The sequence below is a fragment of the Myotis nattereri genome, assembly GCF_964212035.1.
Source record: "Myotis nattereri genome assembly, chromosome: 1".
NCBI lineage: Eukaryota > Metazoa > Chordata > Mammalia > Chiroptera > Vespertilionidae > Myotis > Myotis nattereri.
This window is the reverse complement of record NC_138075.1, coordinates 163,056,215-163,074,806: the sequence shown is the minus strand read 5'-3', so window position 1 is coordinate 163,074,806 and position 18,592 is coordinate 163,056,215. Positions and strand designations below refer to the sequence as shown.

Genomic DNA, 18,592 nt, shown 5'->3' with positions numbered 1-18,592 from the left:
AGAGTTGTTCAGGAAAATATAGAAACTTACACACTTGGTTTATAAGAAGCAAAAGCTAAGAATAACACATGTAGAGGAAGTTTTTCAGATGAATTCTTACTGCTGTTACAATGCAACCTTCAGATTAAAGAAGAATAGTCCATCTTTCTGTCTTGCTCCTATAAACAAGCATAGATAAGAAGAGATGGTTATTCTAGAAGTAAAATTCATTTTTAAAGAAGCAAAAAAATGTCAAAATGCATTTTATATAACTATTTTTCTGATTTCAGTATTAATTATGATGAAGTTCATATTTCAAAATGTATTTGGCAAATATGTTTCTGAACTTACTAGACAGTATACTGACTTCAGGAAAGTGCCCAAAGGTAAACTTCTCTTTGAAAATTAAATCCAATGAATTATACAGAAATAATTTTAGAATGAAATGTTCAGTTTCATTGAAATCATCCATAGCAGAGATAAAACAGTGTAATAGATATGCTCCTAAAATATTATGCAGAAATTGAATTTACTATGAGTTAGTAATCTAGTTAAAAGAGTAAACTCTACACTGAGAATTTTTGTGAATGAATGATTACTACCTACATTATGTGGATTTCATCTAGCACGTTTTGTTTAGAATAAGATATACTGGTTAGAGCCTAAACCTTAGAATGGAGTTAAATACATCTATAATAATAAAAGTGTAATATGCTAATTAGACAGGATGTCCGTCCAGACAACCTTCCAGATGAAGCCAGTGCTGCTAGGGATGCCTGGGTCCTGGGTGCCAGAGGGACGCGGGTGCCAGTAGCGGGGGGGAAGGAAGGCCTACTCTTGCATGAATTTCATGCATCAGGCCCCTAGTTATAAGATAAGTAACTGACATGTTCAAAAGCTTACTAAAAATTAGCTCTTTGTGCTGATCTTTCTCTATAGTATGACTACTAGAACTTTGCTTAAAGAACTTTTTTTTTTTTTAACATTTGAGAGTTGATATTTGAACATAATACTGGTATTATAAAGACAGAAATAGAGTGGGCTACAGGTAATATTTGGGAGGGATTAAGAAGACTATCATGTGAAAAGTAACCTTCAAGAAGTATCAAATAACAGTTAGCTAATCAATTATATGCAATCACAGAAGCAAGCAAAGGACATTTTAATCCTGTCATCCAGAAACTGACCTGTTAAATATATGCTTAAAAAAAAAGAAGTCTATAAGAATGATTATGATTTCATATGTATAATAGTTCATGTTCTTTTAATTTTATTCATTTGTATTTTATATTAAGGAATGACCTTCAAGATGAAAGGGACCTTTGTGAGTTTGGAGACTTTTCATTTGCTAAATTTAAGTTTTGCTACCTGTTGACATATAAAGTAGCAACAGGAAAAGGAAATATAATTACAACCGGAAGAGAAGAAAATAGAAGACCACAAAGAATCATTTCTATGCAAATCAAAGTGGGCAGGGGAGGGGACTTCAGAATGTTGAGAAATGAAGGGACAATCTGTTTATACAATTTACTGAGGCATTTTCAGGGATCCATCACCAGACACTGCCTTTTCACCCACCCAAGAAGAATTTTATTAGAAATCTTGAAAGTAATAAAGTTACTCCAATTCATTTTAAGGATAAAATAATAAAATCACCAGTTTAACCGATGATTGAGAGGCCTGTGAAGAATTCAGTGAAGATGAGAGAAGTGACTATGCTGTGTCACCAAGACAGTTTGGCCTGGGTGACGCCCATGACTGTAGGACCAGAGCACATGACAGAGTTCAGAGGGGATGCTGGGTCAGAGTTTCCCTTGCTTCACACAGGCTTGTGCCCAGACAGAGAGGAAAATCACCACCATGCAGCTGACAGTCTCAGCCCAGAGTTGTATAACATGCTGGAAAGCTTGGGAGATACTAGAATACCTTGACCCACAGCCAACTGACCTGTCCCAAGAGATCAGCCAGCTCTGACTGCAGAGCTATGGACATGGCCTCCAGTTTGTAGAAATCAAAAAAAAATCCTGGATCAGGCTCCTGATGCTGCCCTGGGAGTTACAAGGATGAGGCCTGATTTTTCTGCTCAGGTGAGGGCCCCTGAGAGATGAGGGGCTTCGGAAGCATTATGAGGTTATAGTCTCCAAAACAGACGGAACTCTTACTACATACCGTGAACTATCTGATATGTCCTTTGTAACAGTCTCATAAAGTTAATCATCACAACACTCCTGCGAGGTATCCCCATTACAGAGTTGAGAAAACTGAAGCTCAGAGAGAGCAAGTCACTGTCCAGAGTAGTAAAGTACTAGAATTTGGGCCAGGGCTGCCAGACTTCAAGGTGCACATACTTGGGCTTTAGTCAAGCCATACAGCTCCCCTCCAACTAAAATGCATGAACCTGTTGGCCTCCAGGGGACATCCCACACCTCCCCCCCCCCCAACACACACACACACAGAATTGCCCCACCACGGAGAGCCACCGCCCTTAGAAATGCTGACACTGGCTCAGATTCCTCTTTGGGGCATACAATGTCCTAATAACTAAGGACTGCTGATGTTTTAAATCAAAAGAATAACACACATGAAGGTTTGATATATGCTAAACAATAACAGATGCAAGGTCAATTTCTGACCTATTCCTTTCTCTCTTTCCCAGATGGTGAAAGAGGGACAATTCACAATGAAGAACTGAGACCTGGAGGGCAGAGAGTAAGAGAGGGCAGACAAGGGCCACCTGTAAGAGAACAGCCAGGGGGCCTGAGGGCCTGGGCTGCAAATGGTATGTTCGTTTGGGACAAGTCATTTCTTCACTTGTCATTTAGAGATGAGAATAGTGCCTACTTGTTTTAAGAATCAGAAAGTATGGTGTTAAATCTTTGCATATATGAAATGGTGAATACACATTAGCTGTTATTTTTTTCATTTTTATTGATTTTATAGAAGATAGAGAAGAAAATAATAAAGGCAATAAAATTGTTGAGAGAGGCACAAAATTAAAAGCAAGAGGAAAGCTGCAATCCTTTGGAGAGAAAGGGGGGGGAGGGAAGTGCAGAAAAGACATTAAGACGATAATAAAATAAAACAATAGCCATATATAATAATTGGGAGAGGAAGTCACAACCAAGTCAGAGAAAAATAGAAGTAAACAAATTGATCCAGGAATGTAATTATGAAGTGAAGTGAAAATGTAATGTTGACCTTGCAGCCACCTGGCCTCCTGCACGAAGCTGCAAAAATCCTGCTGGTGAGGGAGCTGGCAGGGAGCACTGGCCCTTTAAGTTGTCCAGGCTGTGGCTAAAACAAACTAGAAACAAAAATGTAAGAAAGAAAGAAGCAAGGTGAGACATTAAACTAAAGCGGCTTCAAGTGAATGGGAAAGGAAAAACCACAATAGGAATAAAAGATCCCCACTCCTGGGGAAAAAAAATAGCAAGGAACAAAAAGTAAATTCTCAAACACACAGCAAGGGCAGAAAGGAGGGAAGGCACTAGTGGGATGGATGCCCGGGGCGGGACCACCAAAGAAGAGTGGCCTTGGAGAGAAAAAGAGAAGGGACTCGCGGGCAATAAGAAAGAAGCAACGTGAATAAGAAGACTCTGGTATGGGGTCATTGGGGGTTTGGGTCACAACTCTGCCCCAAAGGGACACTGATGGGAGAAGGCCACCTAACCTCTCTGAGGCGCCATTTCCTCCTGCAATGTTTAACACAAGGAACAGGGTTTGATGATCTAAGGCTCTCTCTAGGACCCCCTCAGAACATTCTACAAAAACAGCTCCCCTGAATCCAGCCACCTTTCCCTTTCCACTTCAGTAGCTGACCTGTGGGGCTCTATCCAGAGGGTAAAAGTAACTCTGAGGAAGAAAGGAGAAAAGAAAGCCCGACATGTAGTAGCCGCGTAGGGCACATCAGAAATGAAGAAAGTCCGTCTGACAGCTGTCAGAGGGGGGGTGGGGGAATGGATGAAAGAAAGTGAGGGGATTAGCCAAAGAACATATGTACATAGCCCATGGGCACAGACAACAGTGTGGTGATGGCCAGAGGGAAGGGGGGCCAAGGCTGGGTTAAGGGGGGCAAAAGGGGAGAAATGGGGACATCTGTAATAGTGTCAACAACAAAAATAAAGGAAAAAATGAAGAAGTAAATGGATAAAATCTTACAGAAAAAAAGACACTGAAATATAACAAAATAATTGCAATACCCATGGCATAGCAGGCTTAGTGCCAATTAAAGTTTTCTTTTGTTATATTACATATTTATCTTTATGCCATTATAAATGGTATTTAGTATCAAGTCTCAATAAAACTTTTAAAACAAAAACGTGGCATCCAAGTGGGTGGGCAGGAGAGAGCATGGGAGTAAATATGTCAGAGAAGGAACAATATAGCTATGTGCTTCTAAAGAGAGAAAACTAAAAACAAAAATAATCTCATTGGAAAAGGCATCTAATATCCTGTGGAGCTGGGACTTTCAAAACAAAAATCTATAAACAAGGGTCTATAACAGGAAAAGTCCTAACAAAAAAGGAGAAAGTAGTGAAGTTTTGCAACCGCTGTGCCTAGCATGCTGGTAGGTTACAAATGGGTTCCTGTTGTGACTATCTGGCCACTGGGCTACCGGATATACACAGCCCCCTGCATTTCTCACGGTCGGCAATGCCACTACTAAATCATAATAAAATAAAAACATGACTAATTATCTTCTTAGAAGTGGGGAAGAACCACCTATAAAAGCAAAACTAAAGGGAAATTCATACAAAAATAATTAGAAAGAACTAGCAGCAGCTTGTTATGCTCAAATATATAGAGGGGAGAAAGCAGCGCTCCCTGCTACAAGGCACCGCTAAAAATAGATGATGAAACCCTTATTATTTGAGCTGGCAGGAGTCTTAAAGGTTAAGACAGGACTGGAAACTGGTTTTGCAGTTCTGTGTGCCTGGTGTGTGCCGCCTGCTGGAGTGTAGGCTCCTGCTGACGGACCGTACCAGGTCCCATGGGGCTTAGGGTCACCTCGTAGTACACGGTAGCCGGTGGAGTGTAAACATGCAATTCATGTTTGTTAAATGAATGGGGGTTTTAGCACATTTCATTCAAACGTTCATTTCCCAAATGTCCAGAGAGGCAGAGAGTAGGGCCCCGGCGTCCTGGCTGCCAGTTCGGATCTCATTGCGCTCCTCTGCATCCGTCCTTTGCTCCATGCCTCCGACCCAGGAGCAAACACGCAGAGCGCCCGGGAGCACAGTGTGGCCAGGAGATACCTGCGCTCCGCAGGCCCCGGCTCTCTCACTCTCTGGGGTCTTGAGCAAAACCATTTCTTTCTTTTTTTGTTTTTGTTTTAGCATATTACACTTTTATTATTATAGATACCTAAGTACATCAGTGTGTATTTCCTATAAACAAGGACATTTGCTTGTATGATCACAGAACAGTTATCAAAATCAGGATACCTAACATTGATACAATACCATAATCTAATTCAAAATTCTATAGTCGAATGTTGTCAATTATCCCAATAATGTGCCCTATAGCCTTTTTGTTTCCTGGTTCAGGATCCAGTTCAGAATAAAACCATTTCTTTCTAAGCCCCAGTTTTCTGCTCTGTGAAATGTTGTGATTGGATCAAATCATTTAAGTGACTTCATTGAAAGGGCACATAGAGCCGGACCCTACCTCCAGGAAAATCTCTGGTTTTCAAAGGAAATCTAGATCTGACACCTGCTTCTAAGACTTCTCACAAAGACCATCCGTATGAGCATCAGGTGATGAATGAATGCATACATTGTAACTTTTTGATATAGCTGAACAGTGTTTAAAATTTTTTCATACAAGGAAAAGAGCTACACCCTTATTTATGTGTCTGATTTTTCTTTGGGCAAAGAACGCTCAGGAAGGTGAGTTTGTTAGTTATCTGAGTTTGTTTGTAAATATATTTTTATTGATTTTAGAGAGGAAGGGAGAGAGAGAAACATCAATGATGAGAGTGAATCTTTGACAGGCTGCCTCCTGCATGCCCCTAACTGGGGATTGAGCCCACAATCCGGGCATGTGCCCTGACCTGGAATCAAACCATGACCTTCTGGTTCATAGGTCAACACTCAACCACTGAGCCACACCAGCCAGCCAGTTATCTGAGTCTTAACAACTAGATTTTTGCTTGTACACAAAAAGCGAATCAGTTCCTCACCAGTCGTCTTAGATGGTGAAGCCAGCTTTTGATTTCTGTCTATCTTTAGGGTGGTGTACTGACATAAAGGCTGTGTTTCAAAAAGAAATAAACTTTCAAAATAATCACTGTTCAAATATTAAATACTAAAAACTCTGGTTTATCTTTGTGTCTGGTGGAAGCAACTCCAAGCCTACCCTCTCCAGACTCAGCAGACAGGAGAAAGGCCAAAGGCAGCTGCCAAGGCGACTGCAGGCGAGTGTGTGCCTGGTCCCTCCCCTGCTCCTGTCCTCCCTTCCCCTTGTCTCTGCGCCTCCTCAGCTCACACAAAGGCCTTGCAGGATTAGCTGCTCCAAAATAGCCGTAGGTAAACGCACCACCTGTCCAGAAGATTAAAACACTTTTATCTAGCGGCTACTCTTTTCCTTCTGCAAAACTAATTCTCTAATTCTGACTCTCCTCCACATGCATACTGAATTTCCCTTTATTTTCTACATCAGACAAAAGATGCACTATTTATCTTTCATCTCCCCCTCCCTCTTTATTTGTGATCATCACACAGTGCCTGTGGCAAACTCTTAAAGAGAAATAGTTTGAATCATCTATTTCTAGATTGTGAGTAAAATGAGGCTTGCGTTTTCACCTGAATTCTTCGAGAGAGACCCAAGGATTTCTGAACAGTGGCTTTATGTTGTCTTGTAGTTCAATAAATCTTCAGATACATTTATTCCATTTTATTATGTCTTCCCAGCACCATTTATCCCCTTTGCCCTCTTCCTCCTCCACCATCCCCCGCAATACATTTTGAGGAGTAGATATTATTGGCACATGAGTATCATGAGTGCGAGCGTTTGCAGCCCAAGAACACACATCTGGTGGGAGGAAGCTGTGACTCTAATCTAATGATCCTGCTTCCTAAGTTAAGGCTCTTTCGTTGCCCAGTGAAACAATGTTCTTCTGTTCTTTCTCAGTTCAGAAGAGAGACATGGCTTACTTCTCTTCTATGCACGCATGGAAGGGGTTTCTCCCCTCTCCGTCTCCTTTCTTGGTTTGGTATCATCTCACCAAGGAGTGAAAGTCCAAGAAACATTGACAATGCCAACCCTTCCTAGTCTGACGAGAACAGGGGAATGAGGGGCGATGTGTCCCCACAGTGCTGACATCTCTGCTCGGATCTGAAGTTTGCCACTACCTTTCTTATGTGTGTGACCTGAAGTGTCCTGATTCAGGCTCACTTTTCCTATCAAGTTTCTTGGACTGTGTTTACAGCAAGGATTCCTGTCTATGAATTTGGATTAACGGAGGTGTTAGGAATCTGTCTGATTTCCTTTCGAGGGGGGCAAGTGGAAGTTGCTTCTTTTCTGAAGGGAGTGAATGCAGATATGAAAATCAGCGCCTTATAGGGACTGGCAGCTGAGAGTAGTGGATTCCATCTGAGCGACTGGATCAAACATAGCAGCCCCTCCAGGGAGCCACAGCTAGGTAATCTCCCCCCCATCCCCCTCCCCCCCCCCCCCGTCACAGAGGTCAAGTGTGCATATGTGTGTGTGCGTGCGTGTGTAACCTAAAGACCTTAGATTCATCTAAGAAAAAATATTCTGATTGTCTGAAAACAGAAAAACAAGAGCTTAAAAAATATAGTCTCTTTGTAAAAGAAACCTCAAGAAGATGTAGAGGAAGGAGGGAAGCTTTTCTGCAGATTTCAGAAAGCCCCCTAACAAGAAAACGAGGAGCAAGCCCATTAACAGTGTTCCCAATGGTCTCTCAGGGTGTCCTGCCCTCTGCCGCTGTGGTTGCCAGGAATAGAGGCTCACTCCATGAAATCTGGACGGGGCTTTTGTTTCTCTCCCCTGTCAACCTTCACCAAAGGCTGACCTGACAGGTCCAAGGTTCACTTTTCTCCGGCTCACAGGTGAGAAAAACATACAGGCAATTTGAAAGGGGAAAGGCCTCAGGGACTGAGGAGTGTGGAGAAGAGGAGGCATGGCAGAAAAAAATTTAGCTCCTTAATAATTTGGGTGGGGTTTTGTTCTATTTTCCCAAAATGCCCATTTCTAGACAGCCTCCTCTGCTGTCAATCTGCCATTTCAAACACCGAGAAACAGGATTGCTCTTGACCCCTGAAAACTGATTATCAAAGTCCACTCACCAGCAGCGGCTCCGTCCTGCTTCCTGGTGACTGCCCATCATCTGTGCTCCACCACAAAGCTCATGGTGGTGCCGTCGAAGGAGGGGGGCGCGATGATCCTCGGCCCCAGGGGCTGGGAAGTGATGCTGATGACAGGTTTGCTGTGCAGCTGGGCGAAGCCCTTGGCCCCCACCAGCTGGGCTGTGGCTGCTGGGGCCGAGGAAGAAGCGGAGGTGGGAGACTGACCAGAGGCCATGAAGTATGGGGCCTCGGTGAACTTGGCAGCTGGCTCTTTGCTGGGGCTCTCTGCAGCCATCTGGGAGAGCTCACTCCGCCCTGGAGTATGAGCAACGGGTGTGGGCTGCAAGGCGCTGGTAGGCAACACTGTGGGCAGAAACCCAGGGTAGATCATGTAGGTGGGTCCATAGGCCCCAGGACTCAGGGCCAAGGGAGGCACAGGGAGGGACATGGGAGCCACTGCTTGCTGCTGGGAGGTCATGGGCACATCCACATACTGCCCTGTCTCGGGGTCAAACAGTCTCCGGGTCATGGGCTGTACCGGTGTGTCCACCAGGTAGTACTGGCCAGTCGTCACATCCAGGAGCATCTTTCGCTGGGTCTGCTGAGGCTGTGGCTGCTGGAAGGCATCTGTGGGCACTGGAGCTGGGCCTGCAGGTGCCGGGGCAGGCATGCCAGGTGGGGAGAAGCAAAGGACCTGGGGCTGGGCCCCCTGCAGGGGGAAGGGCAGTGGCTGCTGGTGGTAGATAGCAGTGGGGGGATGCCCGGGGCTCTGGGGCCCTGAGGGGGCAGCGACGGACTGCCGTGGGTTGTCAGGTTTGGTAGGCCAAGCTGGCCGGCTGGTTCCACTGACCTGGGAACCTTTGGGGCAACTGGGGACCTGACTGCGAGCACTCAGGGGGGGCAAGCTGCAGAGAGTGGCTGCAGAGGAGGCAGGAGGCCCCTCCCTCCTCGCCCCAGGCCCAGCTGCAGAGCTTCCTTTAAGGGGGATGGTCAGGTAATTTTCACAGTCACTATTGCTCTTTACCAAGGTGCTGCCATGTTTCCTGTTGGGCGCCTCATCAAGCGGTGCCCGGGTGGCCGGAGAGATCTTGAGGGACCGGAGTCCCTGAGACTTGCTGCCCTTTGTTGCGGAAGGACTCTCTGGAGAAAGCCCTTGGGGGAACTTGCCAGCGACACCCCCAGTTTTCTGGATGCTGCTGGCACTCACCGTGAACACGTTCCTGTTGCTGGGGAGTGGGGGGAGGGGCTGCAGGGGCTGGGTTCTCTCCCCATCTTTGTGGGCTGGGGGAATATAGAGGGATCGGGGCCGCTCCCTGGCCAGGTTCTCGAAGGCAGCCGCGCGGGCAGACACGCTCTCGGAGCTCGGGTTGGAGTTCCTCCGCTGCAGGCGCTCCAGGGGGGCCGCTCGCAGGACCACTCCGTCCTTGTGGCCCGTGCCCTGCTCTCCCACGTCACCCAGCCGTTTGGCCGGCTTGTCGGGGTCCCCCTCGGCCCCGCCGGCCCCTCCCCTCTCCTCGCTAGCGATGAGCGACAGGACGTGGCTGTCGGTCATCGTGGGCAACGGGTCGCTTTTGCGCTTCCACTCGTGCCTGTCGAAGCTGTAGAGCTCCTCCATGGACCGCACCGCGGCCGTCAGCTTCTCCAGGGCGTTCCGCGATGGCTTGGGGCCTTTGCCCTCCTCCTTGGCCTCCTCGTCCTTGGCCTTCTCTGGGGTCTTCTGAGCAGAGGCCTTGGAGATGATCTTGAGCACAGGCAGGTAGGAGCCCTGCTCGGGCTTATTGGGGGCGATGGTGGCCACGGGCAGCCTCCCAGATGCCCGGTGAACCAAGACCGTCCCTTCTGGCGAGGAGGGGTTCAGGCCGCCACTGCCCCCTCTGCCCAGGCTCTCCCCCAGCTCCCGGTCCGTGCCGTCCTCCCTCTGGTTCACCACGGCCTGGCACGTGATCACCAAGGGGGACAGGGACCTGGGTCCGCCCGCGGCAGCAGCCAGCAGCCTGGGCTTGGGCCCGCTCAGCCCCTGCTCGGGGGTCACGCTGCCCTTGTCGCTGCTGTCTCCGGACCCCTTGATGAGCTTCCTGACGTCCCTCACCTGGTGGAGGGGGCCCTGGGCCTTGGACTTGTCCCTGACGTCCCTCACCTGGAACTGGGGCACCTTTTCCAGGCTGTCCCCCCGGAAGAGTTTCTGTGGGCCCCGGGCGTTGTCCTCAGCTGCCTTGAGGAGGCCGGAGGAGCTGCCGCCGGCCAGCTGGGGCGTGAGCAACTTGGCGATGCTGAAGTCCGAGCCTGGCTGCTGCACGCTGCCCAACCGGATCTTGATTTCCGGGGCCTTGGGCCCGACCACGGCCGTGGAGGTGGCCTGGGCCGCAGGGTACTTGGTGGCCTGTTTCCCCGGCTGCTTCTCCTTGGGTGTCTGCTGGATGTTGGGGACAAAGAGACGGGACATGATGGTGGACTTGCTGACCGAGACCTCCCCGAGATCAGCCCTCCAGTCGCCCCCTTTGGGGAGCTTCAGCTTCCCCACGGGGGCTTTGTCCTCCCGCTTCTCGGCCTCTCGCTCCTTCCAGGACCTGAACGCACTGTTCTGGCTGCGGAGGAAGATGCCCTTGACCGTCTCGGAGGCGCTCTGTTTGATCTCGCACACCTCCTCTGCGCGTCCCTCGGCTGCGCTGCGGACCGAGCCTGCATGGCTCTCCCGAGGGGCGCTGGCTTTGAAGATGGGGGACTTGGACCCCACCACGGGCCCCTCTCCACCCGCATCCGACACGCTGAGCACCGTGTACTCGGAGCTGGCCTCGGAGTGGCGGGAGCTCTGCCTCTGCAGGCCCCTGTCCCGCGGCCGCTCGCCGCCGGGGGCGCCCTCCGGCTCCCTGGCCGCGCTGGAGAGGTGCCGGTGGGAGGTGTCCGTGACCTCGCCCCTCTCCATCTTGAACTCGTGCTCTCGCTGCATCTTCTTGGAGATGACATTCTTGAGCAGACTGGAAGCGAACTTGGACTTCTTCTGCGGGCCCTCGGCGCGGGGCGCAGGCCTGCTGCTCTCGGGGGCCTCCGAGCCGTCGTCCGTGTACACCGAGCCGGGGCCCTTACCGGGGCCTTGGGGGGCCCTGCAGGGCCCGGCGCCGGAGCTGGCTTTGCTGTCGCTGCGCAGATTCAGAGGCTCCAGCAGGGTGACCACGCGGGAGCCCGTCTGCAGCTGCTTCTGGAAACACAGAGGCGTCTCCACATGTTTGATCTCGCCCTCGACTTTGCTGACCACGAACTCCAGGGCCTTGGTCTGGGACTTCCTGGCGTGGATGCAGAGCTGGTCGGCAGCTGGCCTGGCCGCGCCGCCCTTGCGCAGCCCGGCGGCCACGGAGGCCGCGCTGCTCCGCAGCAGGCTCTGCTCCACCCGGGCTCCCACGCCCCCGCATTTGAGGTCCAGGAAGGTGGACCAACGCCCGAAGCCGACCTCCGAGAGCGTGGAGGACTCCCGGGAGCTGATGTTCAGAGCCTCGAAGTAGGGGTACGCCAGGCTCCGGAAGGCGCGGGAGGTCAGGTTACCCACCTCTTTGTCCGCATCGTCCAGCTCGCTCACGGCGCTGGAGGCCCCGCTGGCATAGTCCACCAGCTCCTTGGCCCGCACCGCCCCGCAGCGGGTTTGCAGGCGAGCAGGGACAGCGATGAATTTCTTTGCATGGTCCTGAGCCACGGCTGCAGCCGGGTCCTGCTTCGGGGGACTGGAGCGGTGTTCAGCAGCTGTGGGGCCGCGGAGGCTCATGTCGCCTTCATGCTTGGCAGCGTGAGGACTGTTTTGCTTTGCACGCACGTTGCTAGGCTCATTTATAGCCCGGGAAGTCGGCTTGATTGATAGGAGGATCTGGCTTGCTGCACTCCCACAGCTGCTGGCGGCGGCGGCTGCCCCTGCCACTGCCTCCGGGGGCTCCGGCAAGGGCTCGGGCCCGGGGGCAGTGCCAGGCCCCGTGGGTGGGGGCGTGGGGCCGCCGTCAGCAGGGCCGCTGCCCACTTCCGTGCTGCTGGTGTCCCGACCACTGCTGCCTGCGCCCGGGCGGGGAGGGTCACTGCTGAAGGGGCTGGGCGTGCGGGGGGCGCTGGTGCTGGGAGTGGTGCTGAGGTAGCAGCTGTTGTCCTCCTCTTCGGTTGGGGTGGTGATGTCCTCCGGGGTCTCGTCGCTGCCACCGAAGGAAGCGTAGTCCACGAATGAGTAGATCACGTTGTTGTCCTCGAAATCCCAGTGGGAGGCGAGCCCCACGTCAAAATCCATGTCCTGCTCCACCTCGCTCAGTTGGATCTCGTGGGTGGTGATGTAGTGAGCCTCCTCGGGTTTGGGGGCCCCCCTGCTTCCCTGGGACTTGGCAATAATGTCCCTGCACTCTGTCCCAGCTTCTGCCCCTGCTGCTCCTCGTCCTCCTGCACCTCCTCCTGCCTTTCCCTCCCCGGCTTCCCCCCTGGGCTGGCAGCGCCCTGCACTCTCACCGCTGTCGCTCTCAAAGCCTAAAGAGGAGGACGAGGTGGCCAGAGCCCCTGTTGACGTGCTGGCTTCATCCTTGAAAAGGCCCCCTTCTGCTTTGTCCACCGGGGAGGAGGTGGCAGAGGAGGAGGAGAAGTCGCTGCTGCCATCAGTGCCGGAGAGCTGGGATCTGGTGAGGTCCACAGAAGCAGGGTTCCTCTGGGAGGTCGGAGTCTTACCCTCTGGACTGCTGGGCTCGTCTAGGGCTCCCTCTTCGGGACTCTTAGAGGCCCTGGGGTCCCCAGCTGAGCACTCCGGACTCAGTTCCATGGCCCCGGGCCTCTCCCTCTGGGCTCCGGCAGCGCACATCTCCACATATTTCCCTTCTTGCTGGGAGGAGGCTGGTGGCTCAGGCCACAGCTGCAGCTGCTGCTTCAGCTCCTGGCTATCTTGAGCTCCGCTCACCCCGTCCCCCACCTCCCTCGGTCTGGCCTGCGGATTCGGCTCAGGAGCAGCGGCTTCCATTCTGAGCCCTCGCCCCGGTATCAGGGACAGGAAGAGACAGTGGTGAGCGCTGAGGTTGTCCTGGGTCCCTCCCTGGCCCTGGAGGGGCCGCAGAGTTGCCCGGAGCAGGGTCCTGCGTGCCCGGACTGGCCCCAAGGCTGTAGACACCACCGCCCCTGTGGCCACCACCTCCCAGCTCTTCAGCCCCTGTGGCGGGGCCCAGGCAAGGCTGAGGGAGGTGGGAAGGCTCCTGGCTGGGGGGGCAGAGGAGGTCTGTGGCTGGGGGGCTGCTGCTCTGGCCGAGACTGTGGCCACCTTCCTGGAGCTGAGCTGTCCTGTCCAGTTGTTCTCTTGGCACCGTCGGCAGCCAGGAGACCGGGCGCCATCGGCCATGGAAGGAGCAGCATCTGTAGGCCGACCCTCGGGCTCCCAGAAAGGGAAGGAAAGTATGTGCTCTTTCTGGTGAAGCCTCGTCCTTTTCCTGGATGGGACAAGAGTGGGTCACGTCATTCCAGAAATATTTTTAGTGTCTATTCCCTAGTCACAGTGAAACACACTTGAGGGTACAGAGGAGGCTCTAAGATGGAAAGAGAAAGTTGAGGGGGAGGAGGCATGCGGGTTCTATGCGTCTATGATAATGGTGTCTGAGAAGTGTGACATCACTCCTCACTCACTGCCACTTTCAGTCTTGTCTGACTAATGGGTTTTCCCCCATGTTCTTAAATAAAATCCAGACTCTGCATTGCACCTCAAATCCATTTAAGGACAATCCACAAGGATTTCGAAATCTCCCTTGGACATACGGTAAGTTTCATGTTTGCCTCAAAAGCTAAGCATTTTCTTCTCGTTCACCTCAGATCAGATGAATTCTGATAAGAAAACTGTTCATAGGAATAAAACATTCTATCCCCCTTTTCCAAAAGTTGCACTCCATGAAATCTAGTCTGTTTGTTTCAAACTGGGAAGAGTCCCTTCTAGAATCCTCACTGTGCTGACTTGAAGTACAGAAGGGCAATTTTCAAAGAATGAAAACATACTGCTTTAAGTAAACTTTAATTATAGTCACTAAAAAGGAGTGCATGAGGTCAAAACTGACAGTACTTCACCTCCCAACAATATCCACTCAACCTCAAAAAAAAAAAAGTTCCCTGAACTTCTAAAACCGTGACAAGACAATAAACCTCCAATTAACTATGGCCTGAGCTGCAGCCTCCTGCTTCGGTTTCGCTGGCTGAACGCCAGACTGCAGGGCACCGAGTCAAGAGGCTTGAAAGAACAACAGACACACTTACCCTTCGTGAGTACAGTGCTGCCTGGAGGGAGCTTCAGAGAGGAAATGTGACCCGCTGGCAGGCCCCCTGGACACGAAGCCAAAATCCCAGTTCCCTGGCTCCGAGGGATATCCATTTCAAACAACTCAGTGGTTGTGCCAGTGAATTTGCCCAGCAGCCCACGATGGGGGTTCTTTGCGGGCCATTTTCAGGAAAGATCCCTTGGGTGTTATCAGTGGAGAACCACGACTCTTAGTTTTGGTGAGGTCTGGCCCTCATCACCTGGCAGGCCCAGTTCCACCACTATACATAGTCTATGTGTCACTTATGCCGATTGAATAAAGCACTATTTTAAACATCCCCATTTGTGGGGAACAAAAATAACTCCATCAACCATTCCCTTCCAACATGAAAGCCACCCCCCGCACAGAGAAATGTCCCTTCCTCTGTTGGACGTGGGGGTGGGTATGGAGTGGGAGCCCCTAACAACTGAAGCATTTACCTTTCCACACGCAAGATGTGGACAGCACAGCCCTGCCACCGTCCCCACGACAAGTCGGATCTGCCCACTTCATTGCCATTAAAAACACTACCGAGGGAAAGACTGGATGTATCAAGTATCGCGATGTGGGTACGAAGCCAGAGTGCCAGGTGAAGGGAGTAAAAGAGAAAAAGCAAGAGAGAGAAACGGAGAGAGGGAGAGAGGGAGGGAATGAAAGGAAAGAGAGAGAGAGAGAGAGAGAGAGAGAGAGAGAGAGAGAGAGAGAGGAGAATTTGCCAAATTTGTGATCAGCTTTTTCATTACAGAGAACCACGTGTAGTGACACAAAATCTTGGATTCTCAATGATAATGAAAATTTAAAAATAATCACTGTAACTAAGACATATAGCACCTACTATATGCAAGATACTATTTGAAGCACTTTAAAATGTGCATATTAATTTATTTAATTCTCAAAACAACCTGATGAGTTGGGTATAATGACTGTGGTGATTTCATAGACAGGAAACCTGAGGCACAGAGATGTATGGAGCAGGATTCAAACCCAGGCAGCCTTGCTCTAGGGGTTGAACCTTAGCCATTATACTACAGGGCCTTGCTGACTTCCATGCTCAACTACTCTCTATGGTAGCCTGATGCTCAATTAGAAGGGAGCAGTGCACCCACTGGGCAACTTCATCTAATGACCATAAATAAATCACATAGCTATCTCTTGGTTGTGTTTTCTTTTTTATATATATATACCATCAAACTGTGTACACATTATGTGCTCAGGGATTAAGGAGGCTGACACTATAAATAAAATGAAATAAAATATAATTAGCTCCTTCAGGCAAACAGTATTTTTAATGTCCCATTTTAATTTTGCTTTGAGACCTTAAACAATAAACCCCGAGCACTACCTCAAAACACTGGGCCATTGCATACCACAGCTGATGGAAGGCAGTGTTTCTGTCCATCAAGGCAATTATAGTCTAAGGAGGAATTTTTCCAGCACTTTCCATATGGCCCTGTCTGTCATGACAACTCGAACAGATTTCAGTAGTTTCCCTCCTTGCATTTGGCAAAGTACAACATTGGAAGGTCAGATGCCCTGGAGACAGTGCATATTTGCTTAACGCCCAAGTTCTGGAAACCTGCTTCCAGAGTCTAACTTCTTCCAGAGCATAACCCTAGCCAAGCTCCCCAAGAGACAAAGAGAGAAATTGTCCTAAAAGAGCTACTTACCTCTGAAATACCTGTGTGGCTCCTTTCCTCCTTTCTATCTCAATGAATGCCAGGGTAGGAAAAAAAAATTGTAGGGAAATCTTTTTCAAATAAAGTCAATTTTCAAAAAGTAGGGTTTAATTCAAACCACAAATTCTATTTAAAAATCAAAGAAGCACAGAATTTGGAGTAGGACAGACTCTATTAAACTATGTTCTTAAAGAGAGAGACTCCTAAGTGGAAAAACAATCACCCATTGAAGGGTCAAGTAAAAAAATATATATATATATTCAAACTGCCTGCTCTCTGGAATTTTCAGAGTTTGGGACAGTAGCTGTTACTATGAATTACTCTCAATTCTCTTGAAATAGTTTGCAGTCATTTGGTAGCCAGGGGGCCTTTTATTCCTTAATACGACTATAGTCATTACTTTTTTTTTACAGATGAACTCAGTGATTGCCTACCTTATCTCAGCTCTTGAGCAAGTAACAGTGACTAATGTCACAAGCATTAACCCTGTTAAGCAGGCACACTTAGTAGAACAGGCAAGGTATATTTGGTAGATAACTTTATATGGGAATTCAAAGAGCAATGAAGGAAATGACTCAGTGTCATTATTTTTAATCTGTGCAGAGAAAGTTTTTTTGTGTTCTCCGAAAGTCTTGTGAGATGGGATTATAGTATGAAAACTTTCATAATATGATTAAAGAAATTAAGAATGAAGGCCAGTCCTGGTTGTTTTCTCAGTGGTTAGAGCATCAGACCATGCACTGAAGGGTTGAAGGTTTGATTCCCAGTCCATGGCATGCATCTGGGTGCTGGTTTGATCCCCAATCCCTGTCAGGGTGGGTGCGGGAGGTAACCAATCCAAGTGTCTCTCTCACATCTCTCTCTCTCTCTCTTTGTTTCTCTGTCTCCCTCTCTCAGCATCTCTCTTCTCCTTCCCTTCAAATCTCTACAAGTAAATGGAAATATATCCTCAAGTGAGGATTAACAAAACAAAACAAACAAAAAATGAATGAAGACCAGCTATCCATCAACTGGTAAAAGGGTATGATTATATTTTAGGTCTCTGACAGTGGTACAATCTAATAGATAAATTCAAAAGGAAGAACAGCTTATCAGAGGTAGAGAAGTAGACTAGAAATGAAGAGATAGGTTTAAACTCTGACTCAAGCAAGGAGTCGGACAAAAAATTGTACCAAACACAGACATTCTCAGGATTCTCTGAGGTGCAATCGGAGATATTTGATTGCACCCCAGATGGCTTTAAATTTTGCGTAAGGCTTTCCATAAACCCCCCACACCCATTTTCGCACACTGATTTGAAGAAGGCTTTTCTGTTGGCCGCTGCTTACTGCTCAGTGTAGCCAGCTACTTCTTAAGCAGACACACCTAAGAATTACTTCCAAAAGAAAGACACCGTGGAATTTGATTTTTACCAGGAGGTGCCAAAGAATGAGTGTTTCCTTATTGAGGTACATGTTTTAAATATTTTAGCTCATTTAACCCTCCCCAAGACACTTGAGAGAGCAATTGTTATTCCCATTTTATGGATAACAAACGGAGGTTAAGTGAAAACATGGACACTGCATGACTTTTCACAATTAACCGTTGCTGGAGCCCTGACTGTCCAGCTCTGAGTGACTGGAGCCCACACTCAGCTGATGATTGAGCACTCAGTCCATGAGGTGGAGGTCACAGGCTCCTGCGCACTGCTGGCCAATTAGCTATTCCACACTCTCAAGCAGCTGCCTGAACAGGGGACCAGCTGGTCGCCATGGAGTCCAAGGAAATGAAGTAACAGGATTAGTGTAAAACCACCCCCTGTGAATAGAAAACAGCATGCACCACGAAGATGAATAAGTAGCGGTATCTTCTTGTGCAAAGAAGAGCACGTTATTGTAGAATCGCTCCATGCGCATTGCAGACGCAACCCCTTAGCTATGCCCTTAAAACTTGGAAGGGCAGGAAGGAACAGTTCACCACCAGAAATAAAACGTTGACGCTCAAGCCTGCATACAAAGGGCAGAGGTGTGCATAGAAGGTTCTTTACTCTTCCCCTGGAGCCAGGATGTGTGTGAGGGGTTCCTCCATCTGGTCTCCCCCAATCCCTCTTTCCTTCTCTCTGTGGTCTCCTAGGCATGTTGCCCTCCGTTTCCCCAGCCCCATTCCTCTTCTTCTTTCTCTTGATGATCGTTTTTATCTGGTTCTCTCTTGAGAGAGCGGTAGAGGTTTTGGTGTTTCAGATCTCACCGGATAAAGGAAAATTACCTCTTCCAGGCCAGCCTCAAAGTGAAACATTGGCAGAACAAATACATCTTCCTCTATGTCATTCTGCCCATTCAAAGCGCCTGTGAATGTTTGTTCCTCACAT

At 49.2% G+C, this 18,592-nt stretch overlaps 1 protein-coding gene across 1 annotated transcript in view; it reads right to left on the bottom strand.

Moving 5' to 3' along the window:
• Nucleotides 1-8,325: 8,325 nt before the first annotated feature.
• Nucleotides 8,326-18,592, bottom strand: part of LOC308532262 (uncharacterized protein C4orf54) — a gene marked incomplete at both ends in the record, with an annotated part of 62,545 nt that continues 52,278 nt past the window's right edge. The window contains 2 exons of the mRNA XM_081109616.1: nucleotides 8,326-13,717; nucleotides 14,529-14,594. Of these exons, the coding sequence (XP_080965742.1) occupies nucleotides 8,326-13,717; nucleotides 14,529-14,594 (5,458 nt within the window). The remainder of the gene's footprint in view (nucleotides 13,718-14,528; nucleotides 14,595-18,592) is intronic.